Source organism: Meles meles, chromosome 5 (genome assembly GCF_922984935.1).
Source record: "Meles meles chromosome 5, mMelMel3.1 paternal haplotype, whole genome shotgun sequence".
Taxonomy (NCBI): domain Eukaryota; kingdom Metazoa; phylum Chordata; class Mammalia; order Carnivora; family Mustelidae; genus Meles; species Meles meles.
In genome coordinates, this window is record NC_060070.1 from 72,104,458 (window position 1) to 72,124,521 (window position 20,064).

Sequence of the window (20,064 nt, forward strand, 5' to 3'; positions counted from 1 at the left end):
GGCGGAGTGCAGCTGCGCAATACGATGTGGAAGAACTGAAAGAAGACTGAAAAGACTAAAAATGAACAGAGTCTGCTTCAACATTTTGCTTAAGGCTGACTGCGCCCATGACAGCAGCTACCATGTGCGATGCGCTCACTACGTGTCTCATTTAATCTTATCAACAGCCCTAGGAGGAAGGCACTCTGCCTCCTCCTTTTGCAGATGAGAACACTCAAGTTTAGAGTTAGCCCCACGGGCCTCTCTTCTCTAACCCATGCTCCTCCCACCCTATGATGGGCTTCGGAGATTCCTGAGAATTTGATTTTGGAGACACCCTCTAGAGACAAATGTTCACTGGCTTCTGTGACCTAGCAGTTAACCTACTCTATGACATGGCTTTGGGGCACCTGGGTGGCTCCGTCGGTTAAGTGAGCAACTCTTGATTTCAGCTCAGGTCATGACCTCAGGGTCCTGGGATCCAACTGAGCCCGGTTGCACTCCACGCTCAGCAGGGAGTCCGCTCAAGTATTCTCCCTCTCCATCTTCTCTGCCTGCTCGAACTCTGTCTTGCTCTCTAAAATAAATAAATCTTTAAAAAAAAATGGCTTTGAGTTGGTTCACAATGTGGGCTTCTGTTGTAGCAGCCTTGTATCTGCCTGCCCATGGGCTGTGGGGTAAAGGAACAGAGCTGTCCCAAGGGTGAAGGAGGGCCTGGGAGGAATATAGTGCAGTCAACAGGCCACCCCCAGGGAAGGTCAGCAGGAACTGCAGGACAGGAGGCAGGTCTCCCAGCAGGGGCAAATGGAGACTGGGGTGCTTTAAGCATGCCAGAGTCCTTTGATTTCTTTTCCTGTACTCTGCCCTTCTGCTGTGTACTCCCCTCTTTTCCTAAGACATTCTATTCCAACTGAATTCATTCACTTAAGATAAAAGGGAGGCAAGGAGGATGATTCCAAGAGATCTTTCCAGCTCTGCAGCCCCACAGGAAAGGCAAGACTCTAGAGCTCTGTCCAGAGCCCTAGAGGAGGCTGCTGGCCATCGACCATGGAGGAGAGGGTGGTTAGGGCTGGAAGGAAGGTGGCTGTCACAGCTGAGGTCTTGAGAGAAGCTGCAAGCTTGCTTTCTTCAAAGCAGGAAGCAAAGAGAAAACACATGGTATTCGGCCAGCCCATGGAATTTTAATGTCCAATCAAGTGCATTTCACAGCATTTACTTGTACTGGTCTACTCTGAGCTTCCACGATTCTGCCATCTTTGACATCTTTTGCTCCCTTTGTTTTTTGCTCTCCCTTCTCTCCTGGTCTGAAAAACATGGTGCCTCTGGAGGCAGAACCTCAGGCAACAACAATGTGACCTTTACAGCTGCCAGCATGATGAATGACCTGGTATCCTATTGACGCTCCGCCCCCAAAGTTCAAGTTCCCTAAGTCACGCAGAAAATGTCAATCAGAACACAAAATTTGTCCTCAAAGCACATCATGCCCCTACAGTAGGGCATCCCCCCAAGAGAGCCAGCACAGAGCTGTGCTCTGCTCAAGCTCATCTTCTAAGCTACCTGCAAATCAAAGATGCTGTGATGGAGGGCTTTTATGGACTTATTTCAGCCTCTTGCTGCTTCAGCTTGGTTCACTTACAATCATTCTGGGGGGAAACCTGGCTCTCATTGAGCCACTTAGGCCTCCTTTTCCTGTGCATGGGGCAAGTCAGCGGAAAGGGTGAGGCTTTACTTCCAAGACTGCTGTGTCCTGTACTTTGTAAGCACTCCACACCAACCAGCAAGATACGTCTTCGTGGCCGTGTTTGGAACAGAGAACTAGATGCCTGTGACACAATGAGAAAATCCTCGAAGTTGAAGACAAGTGAATCAGAACTTGGAAATAAAGAAAGCACAGGAAGTGACTCACTTTCCCGTGAGAAGAGAGAGAGAGAGAGAAAGACAGACAGACAGACAGACAAAACCTACAGTGCTGTGGAGAAACCCAGATTTCCATACTTACCCAGTAGAGAGCAGCCACCACCAGGATCCCAGACTCTGGAGCTGGCTTACCTATGTAATTTGGTTTTACAGAATCCCATCAACTTCTTCATCTTCCATATCTTCACCTGGGGGAGTGTCCCCTCTCGGAAGAGCCCCACCTCCAGAATTACAGGCTCTCTTTAAGAGAACCAGCCTAATTACCCTGATGTCTAATTCAGATGATTCCTTTTATCAAGAGGACAGTGGACTTTGAAATCAATGTGAGATTCTGTGGGGATTTTCCTCATTATAAGCATAAACACGTGACAGAGAAGCAGACCTAATTACTGCGTCCCAGCGTTGGCAGTGTTTTAATGTCCTTCCCCCATCCCCCTGCTTTATATTGGAAGCACTGAGAGAAATAAATAGAACCACTTAATTGTTGACTTTCAAATTTGTGCAGAAGTAGCAGACTCAGGATGGCATTCATTCTGGGTGGTCATGGTGTCCTCTCTGGAGATATCTACTGTCTCTGAATGAAGGAATACAGTAGAAAAAGTTCAAAAGTTTGGAAAGGTTCATCCTGAGATTGTTCTTTTTTTTTTAAAAAGACTTTATTTATTTATTTGACAGAAACACAGCGAGAGAGGAAACACAAACAGGGGGAGTGGGAGAAGGGAGAAGCAGGCTTCCCACTGAGCAGAGAGCCTGACTCGGGGCTCGATCCCAGGACTCTGGGATCATGACCTGAGCCAAAGGCAGACGTTTAACGACTGAATCACCCAGGCGTCCTGAGATTATTCTTTGTTCTTTGACGAGAAATGGGGTTTCTCCTTCCCTCTTCTTACAGTGTGTCCTCTGAGCACAACGTGGGTAAAGTCCCCCTTCCGGGAGCTTGGCTTCCCTGACTTTGTGTCTGCAACCAGCACGCACCATGTGTGAACACTTCCAAACTTCCCCCGGGCAGCTCTCTTTGGAGAATAGGATAGGAATCTCAGTGCCCACAGCTGTGTAGCCCTTCTTCTCTATGGATTTATTTGTTTATTTATTTGTGTGTGTGAGAGAGAGAGAGAAAGAGAGAGAGAACTCAGTGAGGCAGGAGGGGAAAACAGAATCCTCAAGCAGACACCTGGCTGGGCGTGGAGCCCAACTAGGGCTCTATCCCAGGACCCTGAGATCATGACCTGAGCCAAAATCCAGAGTCGCCTGCTTACCCCCTGAGCTCCCTGGTGCCCTAGCTGTGGCCCTTCTAAGCAGCCCATCTGCAGTTGGTGACTTCAGTCTCTGTCCCCACACTTTCCCTGCTGCACCCCAGCTCACAGCGTTCCCTGCTCTCTGCCCCAGAGATGTAACAGCAGGTGTTTAAGGGGGCAATGTGCTATTCTTTGGTACCTTCCTAACCCTTGGTGATGGACAAAGACGGAGTCAATTTTGCATACAGGCAGGAGGGAAGGTGCCTACATGGCGTGATTTTTTTTTTAAGTCTAGGAGAGCCAACATTTTAAAATGTATTAATCTAATCAGTTAATTGGATATTTTAAACAACACGCAGGATGGAAAGAACTTGAAGAACTGTGACAGGGATACAAACGCAATTAATTCAAGGGACCGAGAATCTGTCATTTTGCCTTAGGCCATATTGCACAAAGCCTTTCTTCCACGTTTGACTCTACTAGGGTGTAATCCTGCTCGCCTCCATTGTTCAGGAGACTTTCTAGGAAAATCTTATATCTGATACAATATTTATTACTTCTGATGAAGACAGGAAAGATCTGAGACTTATCCTCATTTACAATTCACCCTTGAATAGGGGTAATTTGAATGAAATGCAGAAACTAATTTGTTGTCAGTTGGTCTTGATTGACATCTCTGTTTTGGAGAATACATAAAGTCATACTTAATATTTATTTTCTTTTTCCTTGAAGGAATTATAGCGAGACCTCCTCAGCCTATTTTCATATAAATATGGTAATAATACATTATGTATGTTTAAAATTATTATGAAAATATGGATGCAAATACCAGGAGCTTCTTTAGTCAACAAAAACCCTTTGGACCTTAAAGCCTCGTAACCTGGAACCAAAGGATAGGATGGGCTCAGAACAGCCTTGTAATTCAATTGCCAGAATACAGATTAGTATTAATACCTGGAAGTGATAAACCGGTTTTCTAACATCAGCAATGAGAAATTTATGACTGAGACTTAACATTTCAGGATTACTCTGCCCTCCAACCATTAGAGACCAGCCAGTGCTGTAGTGCAAAAATAAATATTACAGTTGCCACGGAAACTGAATCACCTTGGAGATGATTAATACCAGGAGGGCTAACAGTAGAGGCTGCAATCTCATCATTTCTGGCCAAATTAATCGTGATCAAACAAAGAGCAGCAAACACTTTATAAAGGCATATGAGCTCAACCCTTTTTTTCCTCGATCATTTAAGAAGAATTATCAAATTTGGGGGGCACCTGGGTGACTTCATTGGTTGAGCGTCCCACTCTTGGTTTCAGCTCAGGTTGTGATCTGTCTCATGAGATTGAGCCCTGTGTTGGGCTCCAAGCTGGGTGGGGAGTCTGCTTGGAGATTCTCTCCCTCCAGACCCCTCCCCCTACTCACACTCCCAATCTCTCTCCAACATAAATAAATCAGTCTTTGAAAAAAAGAATTAGTATCAAGTTTTGTTATCTATCAGGAAGTTTCCCAGTAAACTGTTATATTTTCATTTACTGAGCAGCTTTTTACTAGCTCAGCTATACAGGGTGTAGAATTCCTCTTACTGTGTGGGGAGGAAGGTTTCATGATGAAAGTCCACCTTGTAAAGGAAAACTCTCCAGCTTGTTTTCTATTTATTCCTCCCCCCGCTTTGCTGTGAATCCTCATCTTTTGAGAGTCTGGTGACTCTAGATTATTATAATCATTGAGATTTTGATTGTTTTTTTATCTTATAAAAATTGCTTTGCTTATGAGAGCTTTGCCAGACCTTCAATACATGATGATGTTATCAAGAAGTCTATTATTGAACAGGAAGAAATTGTTACTATTCAAACAAAAGAGTTTGTAATGGAATGTAGAGACAATAAAAAAGACTTTTGTTACTTGGCATGGTTGGTTGGTGATTAGGCTGTTCTATTTTCCAAAGACAATAAAATTGTTATCAACAAAGAGACTGTTTCAGCCACGTATTGCTCTCAGAAATTACAGCATCAGAGGGATAAATAAGAGTAGAAATAGTTATTTTTTTCAGATAAGGAGGACCTATAAAAATATTATTGAAAATTGATCAGGTCAAAATGATTGTCTTGATGCCTATAATTAGTTTATAACACTTCCTCCTGGACAAAGTGATGATTATCGATGTATTAGTAAGGTCGAGCAACATGGCTTCTGTAGCAGAAAATCCCAGAAATCTCAGAGGTTTTATTCAATAAAGGTGATTTCTCAACCCCAACGCAAGGCAAATTTAACAGCCCACTTATCACAAAGAGGGATTGCGCATCTCATGTACCTCCTAAGAGGATCCAATGAAAAGTACACACCACCATCTATAAAATGCTTTTGCCAAAAAAAAATCTCACTGATCGGATGATCCATACACAGGACATATGGGGAAGAGAAACTCTCAGATAACACCAGAGACATGCGATCAGGCTAAATCTAGAATATGGTGAATGATGAATGACAAATGGTCTGGTTTCTTCAATAAAGAAATCACAAGGATCAGGGGCAGGAAGGGAGAGGAATCTAAAGATTAAAAGAGACTTAAGAGATTTTAAATTGTAATGTGTTGACCTTATTTGGATCCAAAGATGAAGAAACCAACAAAAGAAAAATATGGCATGATTAGGGAAGTTCTAATACCAAGTAGATATTTGATAATATTAAGAAATTAATATTAAAAAAATTTTTTGCTGTGATAATGGTATTGTAATTAAGATGAAAGAAGACTCCACCTTTTTGCTTTTTTAATCTCTTGGCAACAAGAAGAGATTTTGCTTATTAGTATAATGATATTAAAAAGGAGCTTCCATCATTAAAATTAGTGCTTTTCTAAAAGGATGGTGCCTGAGGTTTGAGTTTGGGAACCCCTACTTTAGATTGTTACCATGTCTGTCTTGAGTAAAACTGTCATTCAAGGCATTGATGGGGTTCAGGACACACAAGCCCAAAATATGGCACCTTGCCATATGGAATATTTTAAGCTGAAGGAGTGTGAGATAACAGCAGAAGCAGGAAGGTCACTCTGATCTCTGTACCTGCTCTCTTTCCTGAAAACGGTCTAAATCTCCCTGTATCAAGAGGAAGATACTCATCACCAGAGAAGGGGATTTAGGGGTAAGAAAGCTATATAAACAAATCTTGTTACTTTCTTTTTTTTTTTTTTTTTTTTTTTTAGATTTTATTTACTTATTTGACAGACAGAGATCACAAGTAGGAAGAGAAGCAGGCAGAGAGAGAGAGGAGGAAGCAGGCTCCCTGTGAGCAGAGAGCCCGATGCGGGGCTTGACCCCAGGACCCTGGGATCTTGACCTGAGCCGAAGGCAGAGGCTTAACCCACTGAGCCACCCAGGCGCCCCAAATCTTGTTACTTTCTCACCATTCACTACCCATACCCCAAACCCCTTTGTCTTGTTAATTTTTCACAAATTTATTGTTTCTTTGTCTAAAGGGTATAAAATTTCTTCCTTTGGCCATTTCTTCAGGTCTTTATTCTCTTATGAAGGCTCCCATGTGCATGTAAAATTTTAATAAAATTTTCATTCTTTTCTCCTGTTAATCTTTGTCGGTTTCATTTTCAGACCCAACCAGGACTGTAAGAGGGTCCAGGTTAACTTTTTCTTCCTCTGCAATGTAGCAGAAGCACATACTTTTTTTTTTTTTTGGAAAATTAAGACTTTACCAAGCTTGTTGAACAAACTGTTCTACTCCTATTTGCTAATAAATGCCCATATTGTCACACAACATGCTAAGAGACTTGTCTTCATTTTAACCCAATAGCAAGAGACCAGCTACATCTATAGCTGTCTACATCAATACATCAATAGCTGTAGCTATTGACAAGTATTATAATCAGCCAAAAAGAACTTAATGGTGATCTGTGCCTCCAAAGGCTTAGATCAAATTGACCAGTTGTAAAAGCCATAAAGCATATACTCGGGAGACTTAGAGTAGATGTTTGGGAAGTTGGAGGAAGAATAAGGCTAAGGGATGAGCAGAGAGAATGGAAGCCAAATTTGGGTAGAGAGGAGAGCAGAAGGAGTTGGGGGAGTGGCCTGTAGGGAGGGAATGAAAATGTTCTAGGTGGAGAGGTTCTAGATCCTAGAAAAAGCATGTGGTATGGGTCTTAGGTTCCTCCATTCCCAGCAGTTCCTCTGATAGTTCTTTGGCTGCTAAGCCAGCTCTGGTTTTCCCTTCTGGAGAAGGAAATTTCCAAAAGCCTGCAGAGGTAGAATTTCTTCCTGCCCTGCCTGCGTGCAAAGACTGGAATGATTTAAGGACAACAAAGATGTTTGCTCCCCAGTTAGAGGAGAAAAGGCTAAACATCAGAGTGTACTCAATTAATCAATGAATAAGCATGAATGATTATCTTAGATCTTTACGTCTTGGATTTCAGGGGATGGAGGGAATTGCTCCCAAAGAACCATGCATAGAGACAGGAATAGGTGAGACAGTAGTGAAGGCTGAATTTCCAATAGACCTATATTGAAAATTTCCTAGAGTCTCCCCTGGCCTGCGACCAGTACAGTTTTTGCCTGGATGCTTTTCAAGTATAGCTAAGAATATAGGCCAATCTGTTTCTCAAGGTTTCAGAAGACTTTGAGCATAGGGGATTATTTTTTTCTTCTTTTTTAAATAATAATTTTAGTTCTCAGAAGATCTGTCACTGAGAAAGCAAGAAGCTTAGAATATATGCAAATCCATTCAATGACAGGTGAAATGACTTAGTAATTTCTGAGTGTCTAGATCATGAAAAGACTGAAACAGTCTTTTCAAAAGCCTCTGCCCTCCGTCTTCCTGATTCAGCCTCTTCACGGATGTCCACGGGCTCCATCTTTTCCCCCCTCCTATGCTCAGCAGGGGATTCTGTGCAGGTTAGGGCAGGCCAGAGAGGCAGGAAGGTGACCCCCGCTAACAGTGATAGCACAGTGGCTATGCTCATGCTATGAAGGAGGTTTTAGCTGTTTGAACTTTGCAAGCTCCTTGAAGGACAATGTCTAATTTGGTTTTGTTTTCACCGCCCTTCACACAATGGCTGCTACACAGGGGCTTTCAAAAAGTGATTGTCACATCGACTATCGAAGGGTGGGATCTTGTGGGACATTTCATTTTCTAAACGGTGCAGTTCCATTTTGTTGGGATGTGGATTGTTTTTAATAGTGACCCCACATTATTTCCATAACTGGTAATATCAGGCAAATAATTCTAAACATACGAACAAGAGTTGATGAAAGTCCTGAAAGCCAAAGAGAAGTAAAAGCATGGGGTGTCAAAGCAAAAGGAAAAACCTAGACATGGTTGAGAGACCAAAGAGACTGGGGACAGCGAATGGCAGGAAGAGCCTGAGAGGAAAATGTGAAAGACATAGTTTGGTAGAAGCCTGCATCCACTGTCCAAAAGACGCCAGATGCAGGTGTAGGTTCAAGTGATGCCTTGGGGAACTGGGGGAGGGAGAGAGTATGAGAAAAGGGTGAACCGTCAGCTTCTCTCAGGGTATTTCTCTTTCACTTAGGGAGTCTCTCCACTACCCTAGACCTAGCTTCTTGGCCTGGCTTTTGAAGTTCCTGCTAATTTCCAATTTATCTTCTGTTCCTCTCTTGTTCAGACTCAATACTCTAGGCAGGCCAAGTGTCCTGCAGGCTTTACTTCTCCCTGATTCCCATTCCTAACCTGAGCTGCAATTTCTCTCTAAAACACTGTCCTTGAAATATTTCCAGGATTCATACAAATCCTTCAAAATCTAGTTCAAATTGTTTCACCTCAGAGAGCATTACCTTCTTCTTGATATTCTTCAGTGTGTCAAGGATGGTGCAGGTCTCCTTGAGGCTTCCCAATGCTACAAACAGAAGTCACCTAGGTGTGCGTGAGATACTTAAGAGTCTTTTAAAGAATCTATTTCTTTACCTTAAACAATGGCAGGAATTTTTTTTCTTACTTAACTTGGAAGAGTGAATGTTTACATCTTCAATTTCTATTTTCCCACTCTCCTGGTATCTGCTCTTGGCACATAAGTATAAAATTTCATTAAGAGCAAGTTTCTATTTCAGGTTTACATCTAGGAAATGAAAGTAATTTGCACACTCAGGTACTGTTGGGTTTCCTGAGAGACGTGAGCATGGGAACGATATGCTATACCCAACAACAAGACCTTGGTAATGAACCATACCCTGCAACTCTAAGGAAACACTAACTGAAAATGATCATTTTGACTTACAAATTCATGCAACTGAAATATTATGTACACTTGGGTAGTTGTTTCATTGATGAAATGAACTTCAAATAGGGCTGAGGCCTTAAAGACTGAAAGCAAATATATGGGACAAGAAGATAATACAGAGATCATGTTTCAAAAGGCCACTGACCAACCCTATTAAGTATAGAATTCCTTTTGCCTTTCAGAAATAGCTTTTCTGTTTCCTATCTTTAAAAAGATATACAAGCTTTTGAAATTGCTTTCTTATTTTTTCTAGATCAGATGACCAAGAGTACCACTGGATTAATTCTTCCTTTACTTTCCTGAAGTTGGTTTATAGACCAGTCCATGCCTTCCAGTTTTAGAACCAGCCACATATGTTCTCCCTTTCTTATCATAGAGATTTTTGCAAACTGACCCATAAATATAGGACAGTGAAATACAGTCTGTTTTTTTCACCATGAACTGAAAAGTAAGTTCTCCCAATTCCATTAGGAGCCCAATATGTTCCAACATTGTGCAAAAGTCTGAGGAGTCTTGATGAATGGAGTCTGAAGTCTAGAAGAACAGAAATAATGAGAAGAGAGTCTACAACGAATATATTAAAATCAATTCCTTTGGGCACCTGTGGGTTAAGCCTCTGCCTTCGGCTCAGGTCATGATCTCAGGGTCCTGGGATTGAGCCCCACATCGGGCTCTCTGCTCAGCAGGGAGCCTGCTTCTCCCCGCCATCCCCCACCGCCTGCCTCTCTGCCTACTTGTGATCTCTCTCACTCTGTCAAATAAATAAAATCTTAAAAAAAAATTCTTAAATTTCCTGGACTTTCCAGTATACAATTTATTCAGTGACATACCCAAATTGACAATAATCTCCATTCTGACCAAAAGTCAATTCTTGGTTGACTATGGCAACAGGAGCCAGACATCAGAAATACCACACATAAAGTATACCTAGAAATACCCAACATCATACCTTCTCAGATATTCTCCCTTTCCTTCCATTGCAAGTCCGTGGCAGTGTTACCATTATGCTGTAGATGGTCAATACTCAATTTTATCTCTCCTTTAGCCAGAGAACAGAGCCATAAAATTGGGTCGACAAAGTAAATAATGAAATATATAAACTTAAAAAGAAGAATTGAAAGAGAAGAGCTTGAAGGAGCCACAGATGAAATACTACACATTTAAATATTGGGTAGTAGTCTATACTTTTAGAATGAAACTTTTTTGGTGTAAGTTTATAAACATACAACAATTTTGCACCAGAATTTCTTAATGTATATCATTGCCAGAACTCTAGCATAGGAAAAGAATGGCTTCTATTAAATTTACTTTGTAAGTTACTAAGTATCTTGCAAGTCAGTATAAAACAATGCAGTGATCACACAACAGAGTGCATTTCCCTTAGATTACTTCCTAAGAGACGTTTTCCCCCCTGTGAATTGGTAATGAGCATACTGTACTGTAAAGGATAATTAATTAATAATCTATATTGAACATGATTCTGACTCTACATCCCCTTCATATTTTTGCTCATCTGTATTTCATTTGACCATGTTAAGGTCTTGAAACAGTAACAGACTGTAATAACAAACATAAAATACAAGAGCCTTTGAAAGATACTTCCTTAACTCTTCCATTAACTGCCTGGAAGATCATTTGACTTCTCAGGCTATTAACATTGTAAATGGTAACACATTTGGAACTGGAAGTGCTTTAGAGAAAAAAATATACCTAATGAACACAGAAAATATCTGAGTGTAGAAAAAAAGTGATTTCATTTTTAAAAAATTTTTATTTATTTATTTGACAGACCGAGATCACAAGTAGGCAGAGAAGCAGGCACAGAGAGAGAGGAGGAAGCAGGATCCTTCCTGAGCAGAGAGCCTGATTCGGGGCTCGATCCCAGCACCCCGGGATCATGACCTGAGCTGAAGGCAGAGGCTTTAATCCACTGAGCCACCCAGGCGTCCCATGATTTCTGAACAGCTTTGAGCTAACGATGACTCATTAGTTGATAACCTCAAATTAGTGATTAGTTCGCTAACCCTTAGGGTGACTATTGGAAATAAGCTGGAAAATAAACATTGATAATATCTATTAAAATGTATTTTTAAATCAACTAAGAATGTTTTCTCACTGCTTCCATGATTAAAAATTATAGGCTTGGTTTTATTCCAAAATAAAGTGTAAATGGAATGCCATTTGCTATGCATGGGTTTTCAATAAGCATTAAAAACATATGGTATTGTCTCCGCTCTATCCTTCAAATCCCACACTTCTTCCTTCCCTTCTCCTTGTCTTCCTGCCTTCCTTCTTGTACATGTGGTTTATTGAATATGGATGCAAATGACTCATTTTAGTTCCATAAATCTTGTTCAAAGATAATATAATAGCTCAGGCAGGCATAACAGCATAATTTTCATGGCAGAACTTCACAGTTAATATGTTAAAATGCAGGAAGTCAATGTCTAAGATAAATACTAAAAATTCCCATTCCTAACTCTGTGCCTTATCTAAAGTCTGTCCCAAGTATATCACCCCTGTGTGCCCCACACATACTTCTTTTTTTTTTTTTTAAAGATTTTACTTATTTATTTGACAGAGATCACAAGTAGGCAGAGAAGGGGAAGCTGGCTCCCTGCTGAGCAGAGAGCCCGATACAGGGCTCGATCCCAGGAGCCTGGGATCATGACCTGAGCCGAAGGCAGAGGCTTAATCCACTGAGCCACCCAGGCGCCCCCCACTCCTCCACACATACTTCTAAGCTGTGATGGAAGTTTCAACACTCTATTTCCTACCTGAAATTTTAGATATTTTTCTCCGTATTAGTCTTAATCAACTCAAAATCTATTCATCAGAGTTTGAACATATGTTTTTTAAAAAACCTTTTTTTAAAAAAAGACTGACTTGATTTTAATTGTTGTAGATCATGGGAATCAACAGTCTCGGATTCAAGTCCTGGTTTTGCCCCTAACTTGTGTGTACCACTGGGTACCAACTCTAATGTCTTACAGCTTCTAAATTCTAGGCTTTTATGTTTCCATCAGCAAATAGTCAATCTTTGTATCATAAATATCATGACACTATGATCTAGATTATTAATAATTGTACTGCAAACATAATCTCTACATTTAATTGACAGAGTACACATGCTCCTGGAGACACAATCCATACTATTTGGTGATGAGAAGGAACTAGAAAATCATTAGAAATCTCCAAATATTAGATGGGGAATTAATAAGGAGGAATGAAAATAAATTTCTCAGTAATTTCTGTATAACTACTGAACCAACCAGTAGTAAAGAGAAGCAATAAGAAGAGAATACTCAGAGTTTAAGATTAAAGTGAAGACCAACTTGATGCCTGAGAAAGACAAGATCCTATGTGCAGAAATTCCTGTATCCTCTGTATTTACTTACTTTCTCTTTTCTTACAGTCAGCAAAAGAAGAAATACATATGTAAATCAGTTTACCAGCGTTGTGTTTCCAGAATAGGAATTGACCTGCTGACATTTAAAGGCTGAGGGACCTAATTCTGTCACTTTAATGAACCCTGTTCTTGGGCAGGCCGGATTTTTAAAAATTCTATCTCAAGAAGGCATCAGTGAGTCAACGGCACTTCAATGAAGTCGGCCTTTTCCCCCTATGCCATCGTCCTGAGAGAAGCAGCATATAGAAAGAAACCAACTGGCCTACTTCAGTGTGAATTCAGATCACAGAGGACTTAAATCATTAAATGGGGGTCTGATCCAATATTATGGTCATTGTTACTATTGATATAAGGCCTGAGATGGGATTATATGTAGCAAGGGGGAAGTGGAATTCTTTGGAATTAAGTGGCAGGATAATCTATGTATGGCTGCTGCTACTTGGAGAAGATTGCTTAAGATCTTTGAACAATCTGAAGACCACAGAGGTTGGATGTATATCAGGGGGCAAGCCAAGACTTTCATATTTAAAACACTGTAGGTAGTTTTGGTAAATTGATGGAGTTTTTTAAAAAAATTTATTTTACTTCTTTTGGTCATTCATGGTATGTTTTCATAAAATAAAGAGGGTTAAATTTGAACTTGCTAAAGCAAGTAACTAAAATTTTATCTTTAGTACATTGTTCATTGCTAGTACAATATCCATTTTGCTACAAAGCTAGGCTAAAAAAGTTTCCTTTTTACTGATATTACCACTGTTTCTTCTAAAATTACATAAACAGAAACACTAATTTGATGCTGAAAACTTTTACAATTGGTACCTGCTTTGAAGCCAAGAGTTTAGGATATTCTCTTATCCAAATATGGGAAAATATATATATGGGGGGTTTGTACCTCTTAATACTCTCCACCTATTTTCCCCATCTTTTCATCCTCTCCCTTCTGGCAACGACTAACCAGTCTGTCCTCTTTATTTATGACTCTGTTTCTGGGGTTTTTTGTTTTTGCTTTCTTGTTAATTTCTTCATTGGTTTTGTTTTTTAGATGCTACATATAAATGAAATCATATATTATTTGCCTTTTTCTGTCCAACTTATTCACATAGAATAACACCTTCTAGGTCCATCCATGTTGTCACAAATGACAAGATTTCTTTCTCTTCTATAGCCAAGTAATAATCCATTGTGTATACATACCACATCATCTTTATTCACTTATCTATCGATGGACATCTCAGTTGCTTCCATATCTTGGCTCTTGTGAATACACTGCAATAGACACAGGCGTGCATACATCTTTTTGAATTAGTGTTTTCATATTCTTCAGATTAAAAACCCAGAATTGGAATTACTAGATTGTATGGAACTTCCATTTTTAGCCTTTTGAGGAACTTCCATATTGTTTTCCATAGTGGGTGCACCAATTTACATTCCTACCAATAGTGTACAGTCTCCACATCCTTGCCAACATCTGTTTTTGTTTTTGTTTTTTTTTTTTTGTCTTTTTGATACTAGCCAATTTGACAGGTGGAAGGTGTAATTAGCTGTAATTAGCTATGTTGAGCATTTTTTCATGTGTCTATTGGCCATTTATTTTTTATTATCTCCCAAAGTCAATATTTCCTGCTTCAAAGAAGCTCTACTTCTTTTGTCTAAATTATTATACTTACATTATCAATGTCAAAGTAAATTTTATGTTGATCATACATCAACTTTGGACCACCTGCCATCACCTGGGATGGATGCCTTTCACCCTGCTTAGTAGTCTGCTGACAACTGGCTCACTTCTTTGAAAAAAACTCCTTTGGTCTGGGGAATGTATTAGTTCCCTGTGGCTTCTGTAACAAAATACATGGAGTTAGTAGATTAACATAACATATACTTACTTACTCACAGTTGTGGAGGCCAGAAATCCAGTCAGTCTCACTGGGCTTGAGTCAAGGTGTCAGCAGGACTGCTTACTGCAGAGGCTCTAAGCGGAGAATCCATTTCCCTGCTTTTTCCGGTGTCTAGAGCTTTGTTCCTCCATTTGTTGGCTTGTGACTCCTCCCTCCATCTTCAAACCAAGGATCTTGGCATCTTCTGTTTTCTCTCTGGTGTGATCACATCATCTCCTCTGTAGCCAACTCTTTCTCAGTCTCCTTCTCATGAGGACACTTGTAATCACACGGGACCCATCTGAATAATACAGAATAATCTCCCCCATCTCAACATCCTTCATCTAGTTAGGGTTACAAGTGTTTGTTTTGTTATTATTGTTTTTGTTTTTTGTGGGTTTTTGTTGTTGTTGTTGTTGTTGTTGTTTGCCACATAAGATAACATTCATAGTTATGGGGGATGTTTAGAGTAACTGTTTTCAAACTTGGGAGCATCACTGACATTCACTAGGTGCTATATGCCTAGTTATTTTCCTGAAAGCTAATGAAATTTTAAGTGAGTGATCCCACGTTTATTAGTTAGGGTTCTCTAGAAAAAGTGAACCAATAGGATAGATAGAGAGAGAGAGATGGATAGATAGATATAGAGACATTTATTATGAAACATTAGCTCACATAATTGTGGAGGCCAAGAAATCCCAGGATCTGCCATCTGCAAACTGGAGAGGCCCAGGAAAGGTAGTGGTGTAGTTCCACTCCCAACATGAAGGCCTAAGAACCAGGAAAGCCAGTGGAATAAACCTCAGTCCAATTCCAAAGGCCCAAGAAACAGGAGCTCCAGTGTCTGAGGGCAGGAAGACAGATGTCTCAGTTCAAGCACAAAGAACAGATCTGCCCTTCTTCTTTTTGTTCTATTCAATCCCTCAACAGATTAGATGATGTCCATCTGCACTGGTGATCAGCCGATGGATTCAGATGTGACTCTCTTCTGTAAGTACCCTTATAAACACACCTAGAAATCTGGGCATGCCTTAGTCTAGTTGACATGTAAAATTAGTGGTCACACAAGAACAAATATGGAAATAGTCTAATTCAATAGGTGGATAGACCTAGCTCTTTAATAGGAGCAAAATAAGAAAGCCACTGAACCCAATACATATACTGGAATATCAGGCCTCTTCAGCAGAATATATCTCGAAAGTCTGAAAAAACAATACTTTAAACAGAATTGCATATTTAAAAATTAATAGCAAATGTAGGCAGAACACAAATTTCTAATAAGAACAGAAGTTTATTAAATGCTTTATAGTAAAATATTGAGTCCACTCTATTACAGTATACAAGCTTGATGTTCTAACAAGTAACATTGACTCAATTCAGGGAAGCTCATGATGCCATCACAAGATGGAATTGTGGGGAACTACGAACAGAAATATACCTTCCTTCTCCTTTTCCACAATAGCTGCAATAATACTGATGCTTGGTAACATTTAGGCATTAAGAAGAACCTATAAATTTCCTGAGTATTCCATTAAACAGTTCTTACAATTAAATGTTACCTTAATGGGAAACATGAACATTTTCTGATGGAAGCATTCATTTTCATATTTGTTATCTTCAATAATTGAGAGTTACAATCCCAAACATGTATTACACTGTAAGAAAGTCTTTGGGGTCTTCATAAGGTTTTCCAACACAAGATAAATTTCAAGGCAATTTGTCAAGGACTAAATTTTCTTGAATCACCAAGCTAGTGATACACAATGATAAAAGGAAATGTCAAGGTTAGCTGATTATTTTCCAAAGAACAGGATCTGAAAAATCTTGAGGGAAAAGAAGGATGTGGGAATGAATGGATGCTGGATGATAAAAGAGATAGCTAGGAAAGATATGGAGACTAGTTAGCATTAACTAACCCATAGTGTATTTTTGTGACTAATCAACATCTTCTTCATGTATATAATTATTTCAAGATAGCATTCCTACAAACTAAATTGGTTCATTCCCTTTTCAAGTTAGATGCAGATAAATTTTGATTCTGAGTATCTAAAGTTATAGCTAATAGCATTTTGATATTTACCCCCTAAGAATACCTGGCATTCTCAGCCATGGTTCTTGAATACATGGTTTCTTGATAAAAATAGCACTAAAATAGAACAAATAATGAAAAAAAGAGCCCCAGAGCTCAGGGTACTAACCACAACGAACTTAAATAATTCCTATCAGTTAGCTCACATGGAACTAGACCAACGTCACCAATCCAAATTATATAGCTCACCCAGAAACTAGATCTTTCTCCTTTTAAATAATTTAATCGATTTTGTATTTTTTTTTTAAAAGCAGCTGTTTAGAAAATTTGTACTCTGGACAATTCATCCTATGCAGATGACCATCAATGAGAGAACTTAAAAGTAAAGAAAGGGAGTTTAAGTACACATGGGAGTGTTCTGTGTTCATACTGATAGAAGATATATGTTTTCAAAAGAAGGGAGAATATAAAATCACGGGTGATTAAAGAAAATCCTGTGATCATAAGTAACCCAAACATACAGCCATTGCCACCACAGAATTAAGCGACCAGGTCTAACCCACTACAAACCGTTTGATTAAAAATGTGTATGACCCATACTTTAACAAGGAAACACCAGTGAAATAGTTTTAAAATATATAGCCTTGTAAAATTATATATTTTTGAACATTAAAACCTCGTTTCAGAAGTTCCCCGCTTTAGGTTGTTACTCAAGAATTCATCATGTTCAAAACTCAAATTGTTATGAGATCTTGAAATCATGAGGAGCTTCTCCTTATTGGTAAAGTCTTTTTTGATCGCAGCTTGGGGTACAAGCAGCCTCTCCATGGGGTCCTCTTTATTCTCTAGTTTCATGTAACCTTTGCTGTTGCTTCGATCCAACCGAGGCCAACTTGGGTGTTTCCGTTGTTCTGCCTGAACAGTTAGGGTGGAGGGGCCCCTGTCTAAGTCTAAGGATTTTGAATGTGACGAGAGCAAATGTAAAGAAGTGTTGGACCCAAACTGTCTTCTAGCAGCCCCAGGAGACAAAAGCTGTCCAGCCCCGGGTCCAAGGGCCACAGAAGACTTGTACTGGCTCGACAATGACTCCCCAATGGAATTATTCCTTGGGAACACGGTGCTGACTGGCTGGAAGGAGTCATTGGCATTGGGCACAGGGACCACAAGCGAATCCATCGACAAATTCCTTGACCTACTTTTGAGGTTCTCAGCGTCTTCAGTGATGTTATCTATACTGGGCTCATCAATAACACAGTTATTAAGTTTGATCACAGGCAGTGTAAAAGCACTGATGGACGATGACACAATTGATTTGGTTTCACATTTCTTTGGGCCGCTGGTCTTATCATCAGTCATCTTGGAGGGAGGTGAATAGAGGCCAAAGACTGAGACGGAGCTGTCTGAAAGCAAAGGGGGCATGAGATGCCCCAAACTCTTATTTTCGTTTAGTGCAAACTCATCCTCCTCGACAGAGCTGTCCATCCGAAAACTGCTCCTAAAACCCGAGAAAGAGGCAATGGTATTTGCAGCCAGTCTTGAGGCACAGGAGCTCCCGTTCTGTTTTACTTCTGTGTCTCCCATCAACCCAGTGTAGATGCCATTCATATGCTTTTGCTCCTTGATTCTCAGCGTGTGGATGTCGATAACTGTGGAATAGATATCCCTCATGTGTATGATTTTGGTTTCTTTGTCCCGGTTCTCATGGAGAATGGCGTTGGCACAAATGAATATGAAAATGCCAATCCCCATGGTGAAAGGGCCAAGCATTTTCATCTTATCAGAATGCAAATGTTGCTCAAAGAAGCGGACCACCACGCCACCTTGGTTCCGAATGACCTGAGTCTCGTTGGTTGACAGTGTCGTCTCAGCATCAATAAAATGTTCTTTTTGGGGCCAGTATCCAAGGACTGCCATTGCAATTCCTACAATGGAGATAAGCACTCCCAAAATGAGGAAGAAACCGGATGGGGAATAAAGCCGGATTTTGCCTCGAACGACTACGACATCGGCCTGAGGCCGCCGCCTGACCGGTTTCTTCTCGTGGGCAGTAGGCGAGGGGCTGAGGCTGACATGATGCTGCGACCTGGCAGAGTCTTGCCTTTTCAAGGCAGCCAGGCCGGTTATCACTCCACCAGTGGCTATCATAGCTCAGTCTTTTGCTCTGAAAAGAAGGAAACAAGATGATAATCTAACATGTTCCGGGACATGCTCATCTGTTCAACAATTGTTTATATGGTCTTGCTGATGTTGTTTCACATAATGAAAAAGGGCAGACAATATCTTTTTAATCGACATAGTTTGAGTAGAAGTTTTGCTTATTGAGTAATGTAAAATCCTGAGGATTTCCTTCATCAGCTAAACTGATATCTCTATTATTAAGGAAACATGAGCTCAAGGTATATTTTACTTAAATAATTTTTCACTTATGTAAAACAGTTCCTGGTCACAAGATGCTCTCTCTCTCTCTCTCTCTCTCTCTCTCTCACACACACACACACACACACACACACACACATGCCATCTTTTATTATTTGTGCTATTTTAAAGAAATGGCACAATAGGCCCCAAACCATCAAACCCTAGACTTACAAAGAGAATACATTCTAGCAATGTACACTATAAAGTCCACTCTTGTGACAGTCACCAGTGAACTCTTAACTCCCACATTTCATTTCTCCTGTTCCATTCTCAGCCTCCTTAGTTCTTTGTGTCCATGAACACTCTTGGCCCCTCCTTGCTTGAAACTCTCTTCTCCAGTCTTTTATGAATCTAAGTCTGGCTCTTCTTTGACCTCACTGACCACTTCAATCTTGGCTCATCTTCCCTCCCCTACACGTAGACCACCTTCTCCTGAGAGGCCTATCTTTGGCCATCTTCTCTTTAGACCCTCCCTTGGCGTGCATATCCTACACCTGCCACCATTACCTCTGTGCTAGTGAATCCCAAGCCAGTCTTTCAGACTCTAGCCAAGTTTCTGCTTCCCATTTCTGGCTCACTAGTGGGGAGCACACGTACATTCATGCACCACCAGCAAAGCTGAACCCACCTTCCCCCAGTACTGTTTGACTTGTCTGCCTTCCTTAAGGGTATCACTTCTTAGGTTTGACTCTTCATAATTATCTTTGGCTCCTCCCTTTCTTTTTCCTCTTGTCTTCTCATCAGGTTCTAAATCCTAGGAATGTTCACTACCTGGTGTCTCTCAATTCTACCCTCCACCCCAATCCCACCCCTCCCAGCCCAGGGCAGCTTGCAGTACCTCTTACTAGACTATTATAATAACCTCCCAGCTGGCCTTCCAAACTCCAATTTCTCTTCCTCCAGTCAAGCTTTTACACTGAGGACAGATTAATTATCTGATTAATTATCCTCAAACACAGCTC

General features: G+C 40.5%; 1 protein-coding gene across 1 annotated transcript in view; it reads right to left on the reverse strand.

Annotated features, from left to right (window-relative positions):
* Window positions 1–15,978: 15,978 nt before the first annotated feature.
* TMEM200A (transmembrane protein 200A) overlaps window positions 15,979–20,064 on the reverse strand; it is a 73,989-nt gene continuing 69,903 nt past the window's right edge. The window contains exon 2 of the mRNA XM_046004353.1: window positions 15,979–18,845. Coding sequence (XP_045860309.1) covers window positions 17,354–18,829 — 1,476 coding nt within the window. The 5' untranslated portion in view covers window positions 18,830–18,845 and the 3' untranslated portion in view covers window positions 15,979–17,353. The remainder of the gene's footprint in view (window positions 18,846–20,064) is intronic.